The following is an 18,904-nucleotide window of genomic DNA, read 5'->3' as shown; positions in this document are numbered from 1 at the left end:
CCAATTTCACCAAGTACACTTGCTGGTAACAAGTATTTCTTTTTGATTGTTGATGATTGCACAAGGTGGATGTGGGTATTTGTCTTGACAGCAAAGAAAGATGCATTCCAAGCATTCAAGAAGTTCAAGTCCGTGACGGAGAACACGACTGAGTACAAGATCAAGACACTTCGGACAGACCGTGGCGGTGAGTTTCTATCCACGGAGTTCACTCGATTCTGTGAAAATGAAGGAATTGAGAGGCACCTTTCGGCTCCCTACACACCCCAACAGAATGGCGTTGTGGAGCGTCGTAACCGCACAGTGATGGCTATGGCAAGATCTCTCCTCAAGGGTACACATATGCCGGCAAGGTTCTGGGGAGAGGCGGTTAGGCATGCTGTCTATCTGCTAAACCGTCTCCCAACTAAAGCGCTAGGAGAACGTACTCCATTTGAAGCTTGGATGGGGAGAAAGCCACATCTTGCCCACTTGAAGGTGTTTGGTTGTATTGCCTATGCAAAAAATACAACCCCTCACCTTAAGAAACTTGACGACAGAAGCTCACCTATGGTATACTTAGGAGTCGAAGAAGGCTGCAAAGCTCATCGTCTATTTGATCCAAGGCATAACAAGCTACAAGTAAGTAGAGATGTAATATTTCAAGAAAATAGTAAATGGACATGGAACGCAGGTGCTGATAAAGAAGACTTACCTGAGTTTGTGGTGGTGAATGCATTCAACACCGACGAGGTGATTGTTACTGCAGATATTGAGGCAGCGGCGGAAGATGTCACACCATCATCAAGTCTATCTACCCCATCTTCAACAAGAGCATCAAGTCCGTCTACACCATCATCGAGCACCCAAGCAACTACCTCACCCGAGTCTCATGAAGGGTCAGTCCGTTATAGGTCCATTGCCGATATCTATGCCAACACTGAGGAAATAGTTGGTATTGATGAAGAGGAGAATGAGGTAATGCTGATGATGTCAGAAGAGCCGACCTGTTACCAAGAAGCTGCAACCGAGGCTTGCTGGTACGAAGCAATGGAGGAAGAACTGAAGACTATTGAGATGAACAAGACCTGGACCCTAACTGAGCTCCCATTAGGCCACAAACCTATCGGCCTAAAATGGGTGTTCAAACTGAAGAAAGATTCAGCTGGAAAAGTGGTCAAGCATAAAGCAAGATTAGTTGCTAAAGGCTATGTGCAAAAACAAGGCATCGACTTTGAAGAGGTATTTGCACCTGTCGCTAGACTTGATACTATTCGAGTCATTCTTGCACTTGCAGCAAATCAAGGCTGGGAGGTACACCATCTAGACGTGAAGTCGGCATTTCTGAACGGAGAGCTGGAAGAAGAAATATATGTCACTCAACCAGAAGGATTTGAAATACAAAATCAGAAACACAAGGTGTACAAGTTATCCAAGGCCCTCTATGGACTGCGGCAGGCTCCACGAGCTTGGAACATGCGGCTGAACAGGAGTCTGAAAGAGCTCGGCTTCAAAAAATGCAATCAAGAACATGCAGTATATACAAGAGGTAAAAGAGAAGCTAGTATACTTGTTGGAGTGTATGTTGACGATCTCATCGTGACAGGAAGGAGCACAGAAGGAATAAACAAGTTCAAACAACAAATGATGACAGAATTTGAGATGAGTGATTTGGGTCTTCTCTCCTACTACTTAGGAATTGAAGTGGAACAACAGAAGAGCCGAATTTTACTTAGACAATCAGCCTATGCCAAGAAAATTCTATCTCAATTCCAGATGGCAGACTGTAATGCCACAAAGCAGCCGATGGAACCCAAGACACAACTGCATAAAGACCTGGAAGGGACTCCAATTGATGCCACGGAGTACAGGCGCGTCATTGGCTGTCTAAGATATCTGTTACACACACGGCCAGACCTATCATATTCTGTCGGCATGGCGAGCAGATACATGGAAAAGCCTACAAGCATGCATCATAAGGTGGTCAAACAGATCCTCAGGTATTTAAAAGGTACAATCTATTTTGGACTTGCTTACACAAAGGGACCCCAGGAAATTAGTATATTCGGCTACTCAGACAGCGATTTAGCCGGCGATCTCGACGGGAGGAAAAGCACAAGTGGAATGGCTTTCTATTTTAATGAAAATCTGGTGTCCTGGAACTCACAGAAGCAGAAGACAGTGGCGCTTTCATCTTGTGAGGCAGAATTCATGGCAGCCACAACTGCAGCCTGTCAAGCTTTGTGGTTAAGAAGCCTTGTCAGTGAATTAACCGGTGAAGAGCCAAAACCGGTGACTTTGTTTGTCGACAACAAATCCGCCATAGCTCTCATGAAGAATCCGGTATTTCATGGTCGAAGTAAGCATATAGATACAAGGTTTCATTTTATCAGAGAATGTGTTGAGAAAGGACAGATTGTGGTTGAGTTCGTCAACACCGGAGAACAACGAGCCGATGTATTAACTAAAGCACTACCAGGAGTAAAGTTAGCTGCTATGCGACAATTACTTGGCATCTATGATTTACAGTCATGTCCGGATTAGGGGGAGTAATGTGAGCAAATAATCCGGATAAATTCAAATAAATCGGACATGATAAGTTTTAGTTATAACGTTTCGTTTAATATTTTTGATAACTTAGCCTTTCCTAGTTTATAGCTTACGTGGCATTATTTCTATGGTTTAAGTGATGTAAGATCTTATCACTTGTGGTGTATATATACAACACAAATGTGAATGGAAACAGCAGCACGGCAAGATTAATTTTTCCCAAGCTACTCCGTTCCTTTTTGTTTTGTTTTTTTATCTTCTTTAGTGTTTATGTGTGTATTGTCGGGGTGCTGCTCTTAGATTCTGAACCAACACATTCTTCGCTGTTTCGTCTCGATCGCCATGGCCACCTTCGACTTCGGGAAATTACTCGACAGGATATGGGATGCAGCTTCGATCTACCTCGCCAGGCCTCGATCTCGCGTCGTAGACTTGCACAGAGACGCAGAGCTATTGAAGGCCAAATTGGTCGACTTCAACGGGGCCATCGATGAGGCTGTGCGCAACGGGAAAACCGTCACTAAAGAAACTCAACTGTGGAAGCGCCGGGCCGAGACGTTTGTATCTGAGGAGGTCGACGACGCCATCCAACGGGACTACAGGGCGATGCGGTGCCTCGGAGGCTGGTCGTGGAATTGCGTCTCCATCAACCGAATAGTAACCAAGAAGCTGAAGGAGGTGAAGGAGTTGATTAGCCAAGTGGATGTTTCTAGGGTTACCGTGACGCAGCTGCTGCTGCCGCCGGCTTCCGTGGAGCTTCCCATTTCAAAAAATGTCGTCGGGATGCAATCGAATCTGATCCAGATTGTGAACCAGATTAGGGATGAAAATGCCAGTGTTATAGGGATCTACGGCATGGGGGGTATAGGAAAGACGACGCTTTTGAAGCTCATCCACAACCATGAAGAGATCTCCAAGCTCAAGTTCCAGCATGTCGTCTGGATTGTAGCCTCCAAAGGATGCAAATTACAAAAACTTCAGACGGACCTGGCTAAGAAGGTAAGACTGAATCTTGAAGACGATGAGAGTGAAGATGATCGTGCTTCTAAGCTCTGCAACTTCTTAAAGGAAAAAAATTGTTTGCTGTTTCTTGATGATATTTGGGAATCCTATGAACTTTATAAGTTAGGGATGGAACAAGTACCTGCTGAGAATGGCAAGGAGCAGAAGCGCAAGGTGGTAGTTTCACGACGCGCAGCGAGCAAGTATGCACTGAAATGAGGGCTGACGTGATAAAAAAAATGGAAGGCTTGCCATATGATCAAGCATGGGAACTCTTTCTTAAAAATGCAGGTGAAAATGTAATCAACTCAGAGCCAGGAATTACTCGACTAGCAAAACAAATTGCCGAAGAGTGTGCCGGTGTGCCCCTTGCTCTCATCACAGTGGGCAAAGTCGTGTCCGCAAAGAGGTCAATAGAAGCTTGGAATGATGTTCTCAAGCAACTGAAGAAATCACATCTGCCGAAAGTCACGGGTATGAAAGAACGAGATCCTATGTTAGCCGCCTTTAAACTTAGCTATGATAATCTGGAAGATGACAATATGAGAGCTCGCCTGTTGTGTTGCTCTTTGTGGCCCGAAGATTTTGAAATTCATAAAGATGAACTAATTCAGTGTTGGATAGGCCTTGGTCTGATTGATGAGTTTGATTCGATCAATGAAGCATTCGATCGAGGGCATTCCCATATCGAGACTTTGGCATCTGCATCCTTGTTAGAGCTTATTGATGAAGAGACTACAATAATGGTCAAGATGCATGATGTGATCCGGGACATGGCTTTATGGATATCCTCGGATTGTGGATCCAATCAACATAAATGGATTGTTGTTGCACATGCTGGATTGAGACAGTTGGAACAAAAGAATGAGGAATGGCAAGTGGTAGAGCGAGCATCATTCATGCATAATGAATTAACTTGTTTGCCAGGGCAGACTGCAACTTTTCCCAAACTTTCAGTGCTTATGCTCCAACAGAACATATTTCTACACTTAATTCCTAAGTCATTTTTCCGGTCTTTGCCTGTTTTGACATTCTTGGATCTCTCGTATACAATGATCAGAGAGCTTCCGAGGGAAATCATTATGTTATCTGAGCTCCAACATTTAAACTTGAATTTCACCCCAATTGAAGCACTGCGAATAGAATTGAGTAACCTTGCTAAACTCAAGTACTTGCTTCTGGAAGGAACTCATAGTCTTGTCCAAGTACCCATGGGAACAATATTCAACTTACCTTTGCTCAAATTGTTGAATTTATACAAGAGCAAGTATTCTAACTTGGATGAGCTAGAGAGATGTCAAGGATGTAGGAAAAACATTGGAATTACCCTGCACTCAATGACAGACCTTGAACGGTTGGGTTCTCTATCACAATTATCTTCATGGAAACTCCAACTACAAAACATGAGAGGCTTGGCTTATTCAAGCCAACTATTTGAGAATATCATGAGTAGTCACAACACAAGGCAGGACCTAGAACGCCTAGAGATTGCAAATGTCCTGACAAGTGGTGAATTAATTATTGCTCGGAGCAACAAGGATAGTACGGACGGCCTTGAAAGTTTGAGGTACATGGCGCTTATAAATGTCTATTGGCAGAAAATCACTTGGAAAGCAGTCAAGCCTCAAACGGTATTTCCTAATCTTCACGAATTGACCATTGATAATTGCAAAATATTGAGAAATATCACCTGGGTTCTTCAGCTACCAAACCTCAGTGTCTTGACAGTATCAAATTGTGGTGAGATGGAAGAATTGATAAGTTGTGTTGAAAGTTTTGCCAACTCTAGCGTTGGCTTACGCTTACTGACTTTAGTTGGATTGCCCAAATTGAATTGTATCTCACGGCAGCCACTAAACTTCCCCTACTTGGAGTGGATGCATGTAATCTCATGCCATAAACTCAGAAAGCTTTCGTTTGGAGCTGAAATCTGTCAAAATAAATTGAAAAGTATAGTTGGTGAAGTGGATTGGTGGGAAAATACCCAGTGGGAAGATGTCAATGACAAGAATTCTCTCGACGTCTATTTCAAATCTGTAAGTAATTTTTGTCATGCGAATCTTTCTTTGTTTTTTCCATATATACTTTTAAGTAAAAATCAACATATTTTGAAAATTGCTATCTTTATGTCTGAAAATGCTTCCTTATGGCATGACTAATTTGTTTTACAAAAGAGCATGATTATTAATTTGTGAAAAAAAACCATGTAAGGAAAAACTTTTAAATAAACAAGAAGACAGAATCTATAACTATTCAAATCCATGCTAACATAGTTGATTTTACTTCACATTATGATGAAGAAAGTGGTTCAAGTAATCTTAAAGAACAGTTCATTTTCCTCTCTAAGTTCTCTTTGTTCTTATATATTAGCAACTGGAGAGTATATATTTGTTCCAAAATATTAAACTGTTAGGGAACTTTACTCTATTTAACCCAAACCACTAGTGAAATAATTCTTATTTTTCATGCGGAACAGGATTGGTTCATGGAGGCGTTGGAGTCCACTGTCACCATAACTTATGCGGAACAGGCGATGGAGTCAATGCAGGCGATGGAATCAACTAGCACTATAACTGATGCGGAACTGGCGCTGAAGTCAACTAGCAGCATAACTTATGCGGAACAAGCGATGGAGTCAACTAGCACTATAACTGATGCGGAACAGGATTGGTTCACGCATGTGCTGAAGTCAACTAGCAGCATAACCTATGCGGAACAGGCAATGGAGTCAATGCCGATGATGGAGTCAACTAGCACTATAACTGATGAGGATTGGTTCATGCAGGCGCTGAAGTCAAGTAGCAATATAACTTATGACTCGAAATGAATCTATCAACCAAATCTAAACCTGTCGAGGAACAAGTTCTCCGAAGAGATATCCGACGGAGCCTTCGAGGGTATGAGCTGGCTCAAGAAGCTCTACCTTCAATCAGATCCCCAAATCCCTCGCAGGCAGGGCCTTCAATCAGATCCCCAAATCCCTCGCAGGCAGGGCCTTCAATCAGATCCCCAAATCCCTCGCAGGCAGGGCCTTCCGATTGAAGCTTCTCTAATCGTGGAGTGCAATGCTCATATATCTATCGAACAATCGCTTGGAAGGGTCGATTTTGGCCGGCCTCATAAGCCTGGACGCTGCTCTGTTTGCATGTGAAAGAAGAGGACCAAATTGAAAAAAGACAATTTCATTTTGAACCAATTAAGCGAAATTAATGGTGAAATTAGTAATTCTTTTTTTTTAATGTGGGGCAGGTTGTTTCGGGGCTTTGGGTTGATCCAGGACGGGAGCGTGTTTTGTACGCAGCTCCGGGATGAAGGAAGGAAGGATGTTGAGGTGAAAGCATGCAATCACTTAGTGGTAGTAACGAGGTACAAGGACATGAACAGGGTGGGGAAGGAGGACTTCGAGGAGCATATGAGAAGGCAGGGAAGGCTGTCGCACCCCAACTTGCTGCATGCCATTAATGTTGGCTTATTACTATAGGAAGGGCGAGAAGCTGCTGGTTGCAGACTATATATGTCCCCAACAGGAGCCTCGCCATTCCTGATTGCACTCTGTGGTAAAATCAACCTCAACATCATCATCAACGTGCATCACTATTTTCTACTAATTTCGTGAATTATATTCAGGTACTCGATCCACAAAGTTGACAGAACTCGATTGGCCCAGTCGCTTGAGGATCGTTCAAGGAATAACGAAGGGCTTAAACTACCTAGCTCTACGAAGAACTCCAAATGCTCACTTAGCGTATCTCACGACCATTTAAAGTCCTCCAATGTGCTTCTCAGCGACTCCCTCAAGTCACTCATAATGGACTACGCCCTCGTTCCGTGATGAACCAAACTTATATATGTTTCCCAGTGTAAGACAAAGAATAGGAAGAGGACTAATCCAGTCTGGAATCTGAGTCAGAGGTGGCATTGGTGTTGACGAAGCGACGACTTTGCCACAACCTATACATGCTCGATGGAAGCTCAGACCCCCCCCCCCCCCCCCAAAGTGGGACTCCAGGCCAGTAGTAATGAAATCGGTGGTACTTAGGCCTTGCACACACTCAAACAAGCATACGGAGTGTTAGAGATCAAAAATCAGGGAAGAGGTCCTTAGCACAGGTCCTCCGATGATCAAGCCAGGTCCTTTTTCCGGCGAAGCAGTGTACGAAGGGAGGAAAAAAGGAACTGCTCAAGATGCGTGCGGATGTGCGCGTACCTGGCCAATGAAGAGAACCTCCCTTTTTATATGACTCTGCTTGTCTTTTGAGTCTGTTCATTGCCAGAGAATGTCAGGTGTCAGGTTGTGTTAAGTGAAAGAGAGGGCGTCCAATGACCCGCAGGCTCTATTCTTAGTGTGTGACAGAACCTTGGAATATTCCTTGATATACTACTATTATGTTCTGACAAGAGGTTACGATTCTCTGACACTGTTGTCACTTAGCGTTATCCATCTTGAACAAGAATGAAGACAATGAGCTATGAAGAACTGGTCGGGGACCGTCTAGCAAATGCGTCCTGGCCCGTGCGCAGCCAGCCAGGGGCTATGAGGGGATGATGCCCGAGCAGCTCGGATCCTTTGGACCAAATATCTTTGGACCATCCCTGGACCACAAAATCAACATAAAAAGGTCCTCACGTGCGCTCCACGTGCACTCCACGTGCACGTTGGAAACCAACTCACGCAGAAACGCAAGCTGAGCCCTAGCTGCAGGCCATCGTTCCCGCATCTGCGATCATCCGCCGGTGCCATCTTCCACTTCGCCCTTTCCTCTCGCCGTCATCCGCCGGCGCCATCTTCCACCTCGCCCAAGCCCTAACCTCTCACCATCATCCACCTCCGTTGTCCGCCGCCGCCATCGTCCGCCTCGCCCACAAATTTCAAATCCCTTGCCCCTCCTCGACGGCCTCCAGCGTTCCCGACGGCGCCGTCTTCCAGCCCCGCGACCGGCGACGACCCAAGTTCTGACGTCGTTTCTGTGTGAGTTTTCTGTTGATTTGTGTGCATGAAATCTGTTCCAATCTGTTCAACTCTGTTCCAATCTTATAACAGAATAGCATATTCTAATACTTTGAAGTTATACTGTTGATTTGAGTTTAACTGTTAATTGCTTAGGCATAATAACATATTTCAACTTTGAAGTTAGTTATAAATAAGCTTATTTCTTTGATGTTGATGTTGAAGTTATAAGAACAGATTGGAACTTGATGAATCTGTTAGAATTCAGAGTGCATTAAGATTGGAAATAATTTGTATTCAGAGTGCAACACTAGTTCGTCTCTGTGAACTGTTGATTTATTAATTCAATATAATACTTTTCACTGAATTCATTCTTTCATTCAGTTTGTGGCTGTTTCTTTTTGCCCTAAATTGATTTTTTTTATAGGATCAAATTAATTATCATGGAGGGTGAATCTACAAGTTGTCGTCGTTTGAATTTTGAAGGAAATGAAGATAGTCAGGAAGGTGACATTGATGCTATTGATGAAGGTAATAAGACTCATATTAGAATTGTATTGAGCTTAATTATATCAAATTTTCCTTTTTAGCCATCTTGCTTTGTTTGTTTGATTGTATAGGGTTGAACATTGAAACAGATTTGGATATACCACAATTGAGATTGGAATTTGAAATAGAAGAAGATGCATATCAATTTTATTTGACATATGCTAAAAAGGTTGGGTTTGACGTAAGGAGAGGTAGAATCCACAAGGATGAATCGGGTAAATTACTTGATAGGGTTTTTTATTGTTATGCCCAAGGTAAAAGAGGAAAAGACAAACGAGATCTTTATGTCAAAGCAAGTCGTGATGAAACAAGATTTGGTTGTGAGGCTAAAATGAAGATTTGTAATCGGAAAAAAAAGCAAGTTTACTGTGGTGCAGTTTGTTAAAGTGCATAATTATTATCTCTCAAGTCCAAGCAAAACACACCTCTATAGAAGTCATAGGAAGATTTCTTCTTCTGCAGCAATACAGATTGAGATGGCAAGTGATGTGGGAATCCCCCCAAAAGCATCTTATGATCTTATGGTGAGACTAGTAGGTGGGAGGGAGAATTTAGGATTTATTCATGAGGATTATAAAAATTACTTGCGATCCAAAAGAACAATAAATATGAGAGTTGGGGATACAGGGGGTGTATTGGAATATCTGCAAAAAATACAGTTCGATGATCCTAATTTTTTTTATGCTATCCAAGTTGATGAAGATGATTTGATTACTAATATTTTTTGGTCTGATGCTAAGATGAGAGCTGATTGTGCTAATTTTGGAGATGTTGTTTGCTTTGACACAACTTACAGAAAGAACAATGAAGGTCGGCCAATTGCATTATTTGTAGGTGTTAATCATCATAAATAATCCATACTTTTTGGTGCCGCTTTATTATATGATGAAACCAGTTTGACTTTTGAGTGGTTATTTGATACATTAACTAGAGCTATGGGTGAGGAAAAGTCAACTACTATTCTTACAGATCAAGATGTAGCAATGACAAAGGCGTTAGCTTCTAGATGACCTGAAACACATCATTTGAGTGGAGTTTTTTCTATATTTAGAGACTTTGCTAAAGATTTTGCCTCATGTATATATGATTTTGATGAAGAGGAAGATTTTATTTCAGCATGGAACATGATGTTAGGCAAGTATGCACTTGAAGACAATGATTGGTTGAGGCGCATGTACAACATCAAGGAAAAATGGGCTTTAGTATATGGACGACAAATGTTTTGTGCGGATATGACTACAACTCAAAGAAGTGAGAGCATGAATAGTATTGTGAAAAAGTATGTCACTTATAAACATAAGTTTTTAGACTTCTTCAGTCACTTCCAAAGACTCCTTGATGATCGTCGATATGAGGAATTAAAAGCTGATTTCAAATCAAATACAACTGTTCCCTATTTAATGTTTTCAATTGAGATTTTAAAGCATGCTAGTGAAATTTATATTCCTGAGGTATACAAGTGTTTTTAACATGAGTGATGCTTATCTCATGATTCTAATCTAGAAATTTGTGAGGATGTTGATACATTTACAAAATATAAAGTTACTCCTCACAAAAAGAGAAACCATCATATAGTTACACTTGATAAGAAGTGTGAAAAGATTGAGTGTATTTGTAAAAAATATGAATTTGCTGGAATTTTGTGTTCTCATATTTTGAAAATATTTACTTGGAAAAATATCATGAAGATCCCAAGTGATTATGTATTGAAAAGGTGGACAAGAAAAACAAAAATTGGATATTTTGAAGTTAATGATTTAATGGCCAACAATACTAGTTTGGATCCAAAAGTACTTCAAAACATGTGTTATAAAGAGTTGTGTGGGTTGAATGTTCAATTGGTTACCAAGGCAGCAGAAAGGGATGGCACTTACATGTTTGTTAAAGATGCTATGTTGAGCTTGTGTAAGATGATGGATAATAAGTTACAAGTTAATGAATCAAATGTTCAACAATCAAATGTGAGCCAAGCCTCCTGGGAATTTGATTATGGTGAAGGGAACTCTACTAGAGTAAAAGGGATTAAAATGAAGAAAAAAACGGTGTCAGGTAAGAGGTTGAAAGGTGGGTTAGAGAAGATTTCAAGGAAAAGAAAAGCAACGAGGAAAATAAACCAAGCTTCAACAATTGTAATGGTTTCTATTCCATAACTTCACAAATTTTGTTTATTTGGTATTATTTGTTGTTAAATTTGAATAACTGAAATCATTTTATTTTTTTTAACACAGGGTATATATCAAACTATTTCCAACGTGGCTAGCGTACAATGTGACCAAATCAATCATCAAGTTGGTATTTGTTTTACTTATGTTAATTTAAGATAATTTATGTTATAACTATCTAAGATTGTATTTTATTTTTTTGTTTTAGTCTATAAATTCTGTGCCAACAATTGGTAGCTCTGTTGGTAGTTTCAATATGACTGAGACTCAATTTCCACCATTATTGGCATCACAACTTTCTCAGGTATATATACATCTTAGTTATCATAAGTTTCTTTAAGTCTGATTGAAATTTATAATATCTGTCTGAATCTTGTTGTTTCAGTCTGTATGAACTTTCTGAGCAAATTTGACCTACATTGTACTTTTGCTTTTCTTGACAGATTATTCTTATTAACTGAACTTCTATCTCATAATTTTATAATTCTTTCTTTCAAAATTTGTCCAGGATTTTTTTTTCTGGTAGTGCTTCTAATCCTTTTTCACACTGCAAAGTTGTGATGTATAAGTTCTCAATTTTTTTTTTATTGTAGAATTGAATTACCTTGCTACCGATGCTTTGGCCTTGTATAAAGTTAAATGCTACAATTTATTCAACGTGTTGTTCCCCTTGTGATGTTGCAAGGACCTGCAATTCTATTGATAACCTTGTTTGGTGCTTGGATGTATATTCTATTATTTCGGCTTCCTTTATTGTTTCGGCTTACTAATAGTTTACAGTTATTTACTGTTATAGGTGCAATTCCCATTTGTGCAGTTTGCTGGACCACCTCCCGCGGCCTCCTCCCCTTAGACATCAACGATTTTGTATGTGTCTATGTCTATTTATATGTGCACTTGAAATAGTAGTTAATTTATTGATATGATTTCTTTTCCTGACATGTTCTAAATGCTTTAAGTTCCAACTAATCTATTGTTTAGTTGCTTTGTGAACAGGGAGTTTGGTTCATCAAGAAATTTGAGAAATAATTTCTTTGCCTCCATGAACTTTTGACGGGCAAGCATCATTTTTATCTCGTTTTGATTACCTTCACAGCTTCCCCTCTTTTGAGTTGATTTATGCCAAACTTCATTTGCACCTCCTTGTTCCTTTTGACGATCAGATTGATGAGTCTGAGAAGGAACTGCCTTGTTAATTAATATATCTTGTTGATGGCAATCTGTATGTGCTGCAAAATAAGCTTGATTATGGCCTTCTTGGGACTTATTTTGGCTATCTTCTGGGCACGACTGAGGTTTTAGCTCATCATCAAGACCCATCAATCGAGCAACAACATTGAGTGGTTTCTGCTTAGACTTTATGTCTGTTGACATCGCTTGAGCTATCAGCATCTTCACTGGTGTTCCAGACATCTTGCTTGAAAAATTCTGGTTATGAGGACCGGTTGAGGTCCTCATGCTTGTTACTATAGGTCCTCTTTTTGGCAATGAAGTTGTTTTTATTATTTGTTTGAACACAAGGTCAATGTTACCTGATGTTAAAGATGTTATATTAGCTTTGGCCTAAGTTCAACCCAGCTGATGTTAAAGATGTTAAAGATGCACATTATTGATTTTCTGTTATGCTATATAATTTGGACCAGCACAGAACTAATGGACTGCTCGATATTTTGAATGAGTTTTGTTGTTGTGTGATTAATTTAAAGATGTTTACTGATTTATTAATGAAAACACAAGCTTCAGAAGTGCTAAATTGATATATGACTAACGCAATGACCTTCACAGTCAAACTCTATCAATGAAAAAGATCATTTATATTGCAACAAATATGTATGTAATAGAAATTCAACTAAAACATCATCTTGAATATGTAATGATAAAAATGTGATATATGAAACTTCTAAGGACCTTTGTAATTTGTACAGAATTTTAATTCATAGATCAAATCATTATCAAAATGAACAATTCAGATGTATTATTCATTAAAAACCCAAAATCAAAATCAATCATAAATCTCCTTGTGAACAATATAGCTTACAATAGGTGAATGAGGTAAAAAATAAATGACCATTAATATTGATAGTCAAAATTTACCACTATATATTCCTAGTCCTACGACCACAGATATACAACATTCGACCACAGAAGATTACAGTGCAAATCACAACAACACAAAACTATTCATATAAATAATAGTCAACTGGTTCTTACAAACAGTTAATTTGTCATATTACAACAACAACATTGAATTAATACTAATTAACAAGACCAAACAAACAAAGTAATAAGGTAAACGACCAAAATAGTCAGATTCACTATAATTAATATCCAGACAACTGATGGTACATTTGAATTTCCTAGATTATGCCCATGAGAAGCAATGAGTTCATTACCTAACCTTGACTCTATTTTTCCTAACCTTCCACGACATATTTCACTGTTGTCTTCGTCAGACAAAGTATCGGCTACCACCCACTTTTGCCAGCCATGCTGGCCACATCGATAATACCTCCTTCCGGGATTTTTGCTCGATCTAGAAACGCATACCAATGTTCTTCACCCGCAGTCCTTGCATGATACATGTTCAAATTTTGTATTGTCGATGGAGTTGTAACTTGATGATGCCATGAAATACCAACCTATTAAGCAAATAAGAATTACTTAAGTTCAAATATTTTTTAATGTTCTGCAAAATAAATTAAAAATAAATAAATAAGCTCAAAGTTATAATAAGCTTATTTATTCAACATCAAGTTTCAATCTATTCTTATAACTTCAACATCAACATCAAAGAAATAAGCTTATTTATTCAACATCAAGTTCCAATAAAACAAAAGTATTACAATCATCAGAATGTAATACTACAATTTAGGGCCTTTTTATTGAATTTAGGGCAAAAAAAAAGGCCCTGTAAAACTACAATCCTGTAAAAAAAAATCCTGTAGTATCATCAGAATGTAATACTACAATTCTGTAAAAAAAAAAAAGATCAATTTAGGGCAAAAAAAAAAAACAGCCACACAAACAACCACAAACTGAATGAAAGAATGAATTCAGTGAAAAGTATTACATTGAATTAATAAATCAACAGTTCACAGAGACGAACTAGTGTTGCACTCTGAATACAAATTATTTCCAATCTTAATGCACTCTGAATTCTAACAGATTCATCAAGTTGCAATATGCTCTTATAACTTCAACATCAACATCAAAGAAATAAGCTTATTTATAACTAACTTCAAAGTTGAAATTTGTTATTATGCCTAAGCAATTAACAGTTAAACTCAAATCAACAGTTAAACTCAAATCAATAGTATAATTTCAAAGTATTAGAATATGTTATTCTGTTATAAGATTGGAACAAAGTTGAACAGATTGGAACAGATTTCATGCACACAAATCAACAGAAAACTCACACAAAAACGAAGTCAGAACTTGGGCCGTCGTCGGTCGCGGGGCTGGAAGATGGTGCCGTCGGGAACGCTGGAGGCCGTCGAGGAGGGGCAAGGGATTTGAAATTTGTGGGCGAGGCGGACGATGGTGGCGGCGGACAGTGGAGGTGGATGACAGTGAGAGGTTAGGGCTTGGGCGAGGTGGAAGATGGCGTCGGTGGATGACGGTGAGAGGTTAGGGCTCGGGCGAGGTGGAAGTTGGCGCCGACGGATGACGGCGAGAGGAAAGGGCGAAGTGGAAGATGGCGCCGGTGGATGATCACAGATGCGGGAACGATGGCATGCGGCTAGGGCTTATCTTGCGTTTCCGCGTGAGTTGGTTTCCAACGTGCACGTGGAGCGCACGTGAGGACCTTTTTATGTTGATTTTATGTTCCAGGGATGGTCCAGAGATATTTGGTCCAGAGGATCCGAGCTGATGCCCGAGCGGGCTGAGGAGACTGAACTGCATAGAATCGACCAGGGATTATCTGGCACTATAACCCTAAAGGAAACCTGCATGACCAGGCCGCTAGCCGGTAGAAAGTTGGTCGGGAGTTAATAAAAAAACCCTCGGTCGGGGATTAGCTCCGGAGACCCGACCTGTCTAGGGTCGACCAAGGATTCATACAGTAAAGCGGGGAAGCCGAATCATTCCCTTCCCTTGACTGTTGACTGCTGTGTCCTTTTGACCATTGACTGTCACACTCCTTTGACTATTGACCTGCCACGTCCCCTTGACTATTGACCTGCCACGTCCCCTTGACTATTGACTTTCTGGCATTATCGAGCCCCTCATTTATGCACCGTATCACAAACCTCCTCTCCAAATCTAGTCGAAGGAGGCTCTAGTCCGACTGACTAGACCCAAGCTCTAGTCTTATTTACTTCTCCCTCGTGATTATAAATGCTATTTATTTTCCCAGACCGTCGAAAGTGTAACCGTTTCTTTCGTCCTATTGGCCTCGAGAAAAAGAGCAACTTATAACTCGCACAAGGGCGAGAGTCTGGAATCCGACCCGGAGGTTGTTGGGCGCGAGAGCCTTATGCATAACTCTTAACATATGATCGGTCAGACGAAGGCCGAACGAATAGAAGGTTCTTTTGTACATGCTCGACCGGGCAAAGCCCGGACGAGATTAAGCACACTCAGTCTTATGCACAGCTATTAACACATGATTGGTCGGACGAAGGTCGAACGAATATACGACTCTTTGTACACGCTCGACCGGGTACAACCCGAACGAGCTTAAGGGCACTCCGCCTTATGCACAGCGATTAACACATGATTGGTCGGACGAAGGCCGAATGAATAGAAGGCTCTTTGTACACGCTCGACCAAGGACAACCCGAACGAGTTTAAGGGCACTCAGCCTTATACATAGCACTTAACATATGATCGGTCGAGCGAAAGCCGACTGAATAGAAGACTCTTGGTATACGCTTGACCGGACAAAGCCCGGATGAGCTTAAAGACATTTAACTTCATCTAAAGTTTTTAGCATACGATTTCCCAAGCAAAGGCCGATCGAATAAAAGGCTCCATGTATACTCAATTGGGCGAAGCCCAGGCAAGTCTAAAGGGGGCATTGTCAATGTTCGATTGGCTCAATAACCGATCGAAATATGTTCAACAGGAGGAATTGTAAGCATCTGGTTGATATTCAAGGTATATTTATTAATGAGTTCGGTCGGCTCAGTGACCGTTCGAGACATATAGGATAGACAAACAACAGACAATATCTTACCAGCTTGGCAAGTTTGTTGGCGAATATTCCTTCAAAGCTTCTTTGTTAATTGATCGGTTATAACAGCACATTTCTTTCATAAACGACAAGTAGGGATGGCAACGGGGCGGGGCGGGGTCGGGTTTGCCATTCCCATCCCCGCCCCGTTTCCATTTTTTCGGGTTCGGGGATTCCCCTAACCCGAACCCACGGGTTCGGGGATTCCCCATCCCCGCCCCATTTGTAAATTAATTTATATTATTATTATTATTATTTAATAATAATTATTAATGATAATATTAATATTAATATCAATATCAATAATATTATTATTAATAATATTTTCAAAAATTTTAATATTAATATTAACACTATTATTAATATTTTTTTTAAAAATCATATTATTATTTATTAATATTAATAATAATAATATTCGGGGCGGGTTCGGGGATGGGGATAGTATTCCCATACCCGCCCCATCCCCGAAAAATCGGGGATCCCCATCCCCATTTCGGGTTTTCCCCGCGGGGCCCCAAACCCGCGGGGAAAATTGCCATCCCTAACGACAAGGAAGGTACATTTGGAGTAGAAAAAAGATTTTTCGGAGAATTATCGCACGATGCCCAGGTTGTACTTCTTTCATCTTCTAACAAACTCGCAGGTACCTGGGGACCACCTCACGATCATGGATGTTAAGTGAGATGACATAAAATGGGGAATCTTCTTCGTTGACAGGGGTATGCAAACTTCTACATCTGGACTCCACTTTCGCGCAAGCACCTTTACCACTGTTCTTCTTCTTCTTCTTCTTCAGATCAGTACTAATTTGAGCATCAGAGGACCTTGCCAGGGATTCCCACCCCGATCTTGGTCACTAACATTATGTTGGATTATCAGATTGTGCGTAGGATTAGAAGGAGAGCTCTTCTTGGCCCGTACAAGTCTAGCTTTGGTCAACAACCAAGCCATCGTCATTGCTAGCGCGCCATCTCCCAGCTTTTAGATATGATCACGATCCATAGAGACGATAGAACTTGATTGGCCGAGTCACCTAAGAATCATCGAGGAATAGCGAAGGGTTTAAACATAGCTCTACGAAGAACTCCAGATGCTTAGCGTACCTCACAACCATTTAAGGTCCTCCAACATGCTTCTCAGCGACTCTCTTGAGCCACTCCTAACGGATTTATCAATTTAGTCATCCTCATGAGCTATCAATTTTGAGATGAATGATTTGGATTGAGACCTTTTGCTCCATAAAATAGCTGCCTTATTCTCCTGTACATACGAAGACAAGCCAACAAAATGTCAGCGTCCCGAAACTAGGGGAGTCTCTAGCGAAGACCCTCTGATGCTCAAGTCAGTACAAGTCCAGTCGAGAACAATATGGAACATGCGCGCGAGAATAAGTTGTCGATGTTCAGAGAACGTACCTTCACCATGGAGAGAACTCCCCCTTTATATACCACCTTTTAGAATCTCCGCAATCATGAGGTGGCAAAGTATGTTAGAGTTAGTTAGGTAATGCACAGTAATTATCCGAGGAATCTGTAAGGAGATCGGTGGCCGACTTGAAGGGGGATTGGATAGACGGCACCCCCAATTTCGATTCTTCTATACAAGGATAGTTACGCAAGCGGAATACGAAAACTAAAGCAATGAAAATGAGTAAGAGCACAAACGCTAACACGATCGTTTACGTGGTTCGGAGATTACTTGCTCCTACTCTACGGTGTGTCCTTGAGGTGGACGAACCCTTGATCCTTCGGTGGATCAATCCCCGGCAATCTCCGGCTAGCTCTTACTCCTTCTCGGTGGAATACAACCTCTCACAAAGCTCTCTTCCTCTTACAAGATGAAGACTTAGATTAGGAGGAAGAGAATGACTTGGAAGCTTTGGACAATTACTAAGGAGTTATTCAACAAGTATGAGTAACCTTCTTCAAGCCCCAAAGCTTCCTATAAATAAGAGGAGAGAGTTGATTATCATATCAACTCATCTCGGTACCAGTCGACTGTCAAAACCATCAGTCGACTGGTGCTACCGTTGGAGGTAGCCAACGACTACTTTGCAGCACCAACGGTCTGCCAATGGTCATTTACTAGTCGACTGCTAGTTTTAGCAGTCGACTGGTCACTGTCGACTGAGCGAACAGAATGCTTCTGTTCGCTGCCAGTCGACTACTAAAATATGCAGTCGACTGCTAAAACATGCAGTCGACTGTGCAGTTGACTGCTAAAAGTTGCAATCGACTAGACTGCACCTTGTTATACACTCACACTCATCCTCTCCGAAGTTGCCCTTGAAGTTCTCTTCCTTGGCCTTCGTTCCTCAGATGCACCCGAGCCCGCGGCTCCTCTCCGTTCCATCCTTCATGTTGCCTTGAAGTCCGCTTTCCTAGGCTCCACTCCGTTGCTCCTCGTCCGGCGGTCCCTCGGATGTCTTCCACACCATTCTTCACCGACTCAAGGATCTGAGCCCTAGGATGAGTTTCCCAAGCTTAGCTGCACCAAGCTTTTCATGTGTGTTTCACCAAGTCTTGTAAGACCCAAACA

The 18,904-nt window shown here is 41.0% G+C and overlaps 2 protein-coding genes across 2 annotated transcripts; both read left to right on the top strand.

Annotated features, from left to right (window-relative positions):
• Positions 1 to 2,871: 2,871 nt before the first annotated feature.
• On the top strand, positions 2,872 to 3,750 carry LOC121995495 (disease resistance protein SUMM2-like). The gene has a single exon (XM_042549223.1). It carries the CDS (start codon positions 2,872 to 2,874, stop codon positions 3,748 to 3,750), a length of 879 nt encoding a protein of 292 aa, XP_042405157.1.
• Positions 3,747 to 6,358, top strand: LOC121995494 (disease resistance protein RPS2-like). The gene is made up of 2 exons (XM_042549222.1): positions 3,747 to 5,567; positions 6,008 to 6,358. Exons 1-2 carry the CDS (start codon positions 3,747 to 3,749, stop codon positions 6,356 to 6,358), a joined length of 2,172 nt encoding a protein of 723 aa, XP_042405156.1.
• The last annotated feature ends 12,546 nt before the right edge of the window (positions 6,359 to 18,904 follow it).

The sequence above is a fragment of the Zingiber officinale genome, chromosome 6A (genome assembly GCF_018446385.1).
Source record: "Zingiber officinale cultivar Zhangliang chromosome 6A, Zo_v1.1, whole genome shotgun sequence".
In the NCBI taxonomy this organism is placed as follows: Eukaryota; Viridiplantae; Streptophyta; class Magnoliopsida; order Zingiberales; family Zingiberaceae; genus Zingiber; species Zingiber officinale.
The sequence above is the reverse complement of the archived record's forward strand: the minus strand, read 5'-3'. Positions and strand labels throughout refer to the sequence as shown.

Coding starts and splice junctions, on each gene's coding strand:
- LOC121995495 (XM_042549223.1), top strand. CDS start 2,872: ATGGCCACCTTCGACTTCGGGAAATTACTCGACAGGATATGGGATGCA.
- LOC121995494 (XM_042549222.1), top strand. CDS start 3,747: ATGAGGGCTGACGTGATAAAAAAAATGGAAGGCTTGCCATATGATCAA. Junction 5,568..6,007: donor TCGACGTCTATTTCAAATCT/GTAAGTAATTTT, acceptor CATGCGGAACAG/GATTGGTTCATGGAGGCGTT.